Source organism: Erpetoichthys calabaricus, chromosome 4 (assembly GCF_900747795.2).
Source record: "Erpetoichthys calabaricus chromosome 4, fErpCal1.3, whole genome shotgun sequence".
Classification (NCBI taxonomy): domain Eukaryota; kingdom Metazoa; phylum Chordata; class Cladistia; order Polypteriformes; family Polypteridae; genus Erpetoichthys; species Erpetoichthys calabaricus.
In genome coordinates, this window is record NC_041397.2 from 162,910,583 (window position 1) to 162,916,248 (window position 5,666).

At 40.0% G+C, this 5,666-nt stretch overlaps 1 protein-coding gene across 1 annotated transcript; it reads left to right on the forward strand.

Annotated features, from left to right (window-relative positions):
- The first annotated feature begins 3,803 nt into the window (after positions 1 to 3,803).
- LOC114641423 (TLR adapter interacting with SLC15A4 on the lysosome) lies at positions 3,804 to 5,378 on the forward strand. Its single transcript, XM_028790475.2, has one exon. The coding sequence runs from the start codon at positions 3,839 to 3,841 to the stop codon at positions 4,745 to 4,747; it is 909 nt and encodes a 302-aa protein (XP_028646308.1). The 5' UTR covers positions 3,804 to 3,838; the 3' UTR covers positions 4,748 to 5,378.
- The last annotated feature ends 288 nt before the right edge of the window (positions 5,379 to 5,666 follow it).

Here is a 5,666-nt window from a genome sequence, read left to right on the forward strand (position 1 = left end):
TCATCATCCCCTTGCTTAGTGTGTGTTTCTCCTCATCTGCCAAGCTCTTGTCGGTTGCAGTACTGATGGTGTCGCGCTCAAGAGGCTCCCATAATTGAAGAGGGAGTGTGGAGATGACCCGCACAATCACACTTTCCCGACCATAACCTATTGTCTATGGGGGAGGTGTGAAAGCTTTAGATTCATGTGAGATGACGATGTGTTGATTAGTTTTTGAGCCAAATCATGCAGGAGAAAGAGGCACTGTAGGGGAACCCTCAAATACTGTAATTCTGTAATTAATTAAGAATTCTTCTCGTCAATTACCATTGTAGTGACCTATTTTATGATCAGAAAGATCAGCACCAAAGTGGTAAATAATTACTGATATGTTATATAATAGTTTGTGTAATTTGATTCCTAGCACTCAAAACCTACTGATGCTCACATCCAAATTTTTTTTTGCACCTTCACAACAGTATCAGAATACAAATAATTTTTATTTTTAACATCTTTCTTCCCTCATCTCACAACACAGTGAAACCAAACATTGTTTTCTCCCTGTGATGATTTCTTACACTGACACCTGGTGGAATCCTCCAGATTTACTTAAAGTACACATGTAAGTATAGACAGTATACTGCTTGCATAGCAGCAGCATCCTCAAGCTCATGGGTTACACAGCATTAAGTATACCCTCAGCCTTAAAGTCACTGCTTTTCACAAAATTTTAAAAAAATGGTGATTGGTAATATGTGCATGTCAAGTGTCATTTTATGCTATTTTGAAGTTGCTGATATGATATCTTTTGTATATGATTATTTACCAGTAGCTCTAGTTCTCTAAAACCCACTTCCAGAAGGTTAAAAATGACAAGTTTTAAATATAAACATGCAAGGCATTATTTTAGACTATTTCAAAATCAATTATTATAAATATTATATTATTGTTGATTTTTCATCCTTCATGAAGGAGCTAACCCTTAATGGACCTTTTTCAGAAGGTGTAAAATGACAAATTTCTATTATAAGTTTAGTCGTGGCTATGTGACTAAGGATCTGTCCTGGTATTGGGAAGGTTCAAATCTCATAACTGCCAGAAGGGATCCTACTCAGTTGGACTCTTGATCAAGGACCTTGTCCTGAAAAGGCTGATTCCAGGACTCAGTGGTATGAGGTATGAGGAGAGATTGAAGGAGTTGCACATTTTAACCTTAACCAAATGGAGATTAAGAGGCAAAGTGTTTAAAATTATGAAGGCAATTAGTTAAGTGGATCCCAACTGTTATTTTAAAATAAATTCTTTAATAAGAACATGGGGACATGTTTGGAAACTTGTTAAGGCCAGATTTTACACAAATGTTGAAAGTTCCTATTCAAAAAAAAATATTGACACATAGAACAAATTACCAAGTATTATGGTAGAAAGCAAGATCTTAGGGACCTGCAAATCTTGACTTGATAATATTTTGGAGAATCTATGTAATTAAGATGAATTTGTGGGGTTGAGAGGCCTGATCTCATTGCGATTTTCAAAATCTCCAAAAAAGCTGTTTTAAAAATTGATTGATGGATAGATAGAGGGATGGATGGATGTTTGCCACATTTAAATATAGCAAGCTACTTATTTTTTGATAAGCAAATATTGATTTTTGTTCCACTGTGAAGGGGTGGTGTCCGCCCCTCAGGTTGGGTCCTACCTTTCTCTTAATACTATTGTGATAGGCAGTTTAAAATGCATGAATGACTAGATTTCCAACCCTATTGCTTTTCTTTCATCTTCCTATACATTTTAATGTTTGCATGTTTTGTTTAAAGTATCATAATAACATATCAGTTCACATAAATATGGTTCATGATTGCTGACATCTATACTATCTATGCGGTGATCAGCATGAGCTCAAGCTCGTGCAGAAGGAACTCAGAGTCCAGCTCAGGGCGGCAAAGGAGCAGTACAGGAGAAAGCTGGAGCAGAAGTTGCAGAATAACAGCATGAAGGAAGTGTGGGATGGGATGAAGATCATCACTGGCTGCAGCTCGAAGCGAGGTGCCACCATCGAGAGAGACGTGAAGAGAGCAAACCAAATGAACAAATTCTTTAACAGGTTTGACCACCCTAACCCACTCTCATTCTCACCTTGGAGTACTGCACCCTCCACACATCCTTCTGCTGATACCAGCATAGGAGAGACATCCCCACCCACAATTACAACAGCGCAGGTGACCAGAGAGCTGAGGAGACTTCGTGCCAGCAAAGCAGCGGGTCCAGATGGAGTATCGCCACGACTGCTGAAGATCTGTGCATCGGAGCTGGGGGGTCCTCTACAGCGCATCTTCAACCTGAGCCTGGAACAGGGGAGAGTCCCGAGGCTTTGGAAAACATCTTGCATCACCCCAGTCCTAAAGGTATCACGTCCTAGTGAGCTGAATGACTTCCGGCCTGTTGCTCTGACATCACATGTGATGAAGACCATGGAGAGGCTGCTGCTTCACCACCTGAGGCCACAGGTTCAACATGCCCTCGACCCTCTGCAGTTTGCATATCAGGAGAAGGTGGGAGGGGAGGATGCCATCATCTATATGCTACACCGATCCCTCTCCCGCTTGGACAGAGGCAGTGGTGCTGTAAGAATTATGTTTCTAGACTTCTCTAGCACCTTCAACACAATCCAACTTCTGCTCCTTAGGGACAAGCTGACAGAGATGGGAGTAGATTCATACCTGGTGGCATGGATCGTGGACTATCTTAAAGACAGACCTCAGTATGTGCGTCTCGGGAACTGCACGTCTGACATTGTGGTCAGCAACACAGGAGCGCCACAGGGGACTGTACTTTCTCCGGTCCTATTCAGCCTATATACATCGGACTTCCAATACAACTTGGAGTCCCGCCACGTGCAAAAGTTCAATGACGACACTGCTATCGTGGGCTGCATCAGGAGTGGGCAGTAGGAGGAGTATAGGGACCTAATCAAGGACTTTGTTAAATGGTGCGACTCAAACCACCTACACCTGAACACCAGCAAAACCAAGGAGCTGGTGGTGGATTTTAGGAGGCCCAGACCCCTCATGGACCCCGTGATCATCAGAGGTGACTGTGTGCAGAGGGTGCAGACCTATAAATACCTGGGAGTGCAGCTGGATGATAAATTAGACTGGACTGCCAATACTGATGCTCTGTGTAAGAAAGGACAGAGCCGGTTATACATCCTTAGAAGGCTGGCGTCCTTCAACATCTGCAATAAGATGCTGCAGATGTTCTATCAGACGGTTGTGGCGAGCGCCCTCTTCTACGCGGTGGTGTGCTGGGGAGGCAGCATTAAGAAGAAGGACGCCTCACGCCTGGACAAACTGGTGAGGAAGGCAGGCTTTATTGTTGGCATGGAGCTGGACAGCTTGACATCTGTGGCAGAGCGATGGGTGCTCAGCAGGCTCCTATCAATTATGGAGAATCCACTGCATCCACTAAACAGTGTCATCTCCATCTATCTATCTATCTATCTATCTATCTATCTATCTATCTATCTATCTATCTATCTATCTATCTATCTATCTATCTATCTATCTATCTATCTATCTATCTATCTATCTATCTATCTATCTATCTATCTATCTACTATTCATAGTGACCATCCAATCTTTTTTCATACATTCTTTTTGCAGCAATTGTCTATTATTCTATTAATTATGAAATATCCACACAATGTCCTTTTAGCATCCTGTTATGCTAGTTTCTTTAGATTATTTTTATATTTATATATGACAGGCTGTTGAAAAATACATTTTCAACAAATATATCAATGTCTAAATATTGTTTATTTAATATTGTTGATTTTAATTTATTTTTGTATATTCTAGGAATGTTATGTGAGAGCTTTCTTTGGACTATTGCCTATAGAAAAAACTTTGATAATGAAAGTTTAACAACCATAAAACAAGAAGAAAATGAAAGAGTGAGAGAAATGACTGCTATCTGTAACATGGCAGGCACAGTGCCAGATATACAAGACAAGACCATTCTGGATAGATGTAAAAATTTGGGCAATACTATATCTTCTGTCAAGATTAAGAAACAAAGCGAATCAGTTCAAGACATTCCCCCCAAACTGCCTAAAGCTCAACAAAGCATCAGACAGACATCACCTGTTGTTGATATCCCAGTAATTTCTCACAGCAACAAAGAAGCATACTTGGTTCCCTCCTCTTGCAAGAGCATTTGCAAGGACTACAATGACTTGCATATTGCTGGTGACCAGGTTATGCCAATTAATTTGACTTTTTCTGAACTGTCAACTGACAATACTTTTGAATACACTGAAGGTCCATTTCTTCAGTCTTATGAAATCCCGATTCCAGTAACAGAAACTCCCAGACCTTCTCTTGATTACATAAAGAAACCTCTGAAAGGAGATTCTTCATGTTGGCGAGTGAACAGCATCAAGGATAAAAGCATTCTTCAAGATAGTCTTCCAATGTCCAATTCCATGCTGAATAACTACCTGGAGCAAAAAATAATGGAGCTGTACAAGCAGTATATGATGGAAAGTATGCTCAATAGCAACTCGCCAGCCAAGATCATGGCTTCAGAACTGATCCTCAATAACGTGGACCAGATAACTTTGCAGATCTCAAAAGATCAGAACATGGAGACCACAAAAGCCAAAGATATGGTTATTAGCTGCTTGTTAAGGGTGGCAAGCAGCCAGCAGTCAAGTGAATTAAGCACTCCTCAGCTGCAGATTTCTAGTGATAAAAGTATAACTAATTAAAAGGAAGTGGTCGTGTTTGAAACTCAACGGTACAAATGCATTTTTATGAAATATCTGAGGTGTACCATATACAAATATCACAGCACCAGTAACGCGCACTGCACGATAACGTGGAGTGAATACACTTGACTTGAGCATTCATAGTTTTCATACTCTTTCTCTGTATGCTTAGCATTCATTTGCTCAGAGGTTGATGCACTTGCTGTTTCCTGAGCAGCTCTTCTTTTCTCCACCCAAGCGTCCCACTTGTTCTCTTATTTAATCAGCATCTTTTTGTGTTAAAACTGATTAAGTTACTGTTTGTGTTTCAATTACTTAGTAAGTTTTCTTTAATTTTTCACTTAAGCTGGCACTTAAGTCTTCAAGCTGCCTCAAGAATGATTTAAGATATGAACAGGTAGGGGAAGTGACAGCGAAGGTGGTAGGGATGAGAACAGCGTCCGTAGGCATGCGCCGCACGGCTGCCCTGCTGATCGCTGCTGAGAGTTGCTTCTAAAATAAAATAAAATAAAATAAAAATAAAAAGAGGAATAACCTTGGAGGTCAATCATCACCCCAAAAGCGGATAGTAGACGTCACATAGTATATGTGTACCAAATTTCAGGTCAATAGGTCAAACAGTTTGCGAGCTACAGGTGATTTAAAAGCCTGGACAGACAAACAAACAGACACGGTAGCGTATTATATATAAGGATAAAAAAGTTTAGTTTGTTGTCTTTTCTTTCAAATAAATAAAATGCAAATATGTTACATCTTAAATTAATTTTCATCTTAGGCCTTTGGCTAACTCGGGATTATCATTTTTGTATAAAAACTTTCTTGTATATACCTTCCTTTGATAAAATATAAAAACTTAACCACAGAGGTAGTAGAAATGAAAGCCTTTTGTGGTAGCTGGTTGTTACTCTAATAATTACCA

Coding starts and splice junctions, on each gene's coding strand:
- LOC114641423 (XM_028790475.2), top strand. CDS start 3,839: ATGTTATGTGAGAGCTTTCTTTGGACTATTGCCTATAGAAAAAACTTT.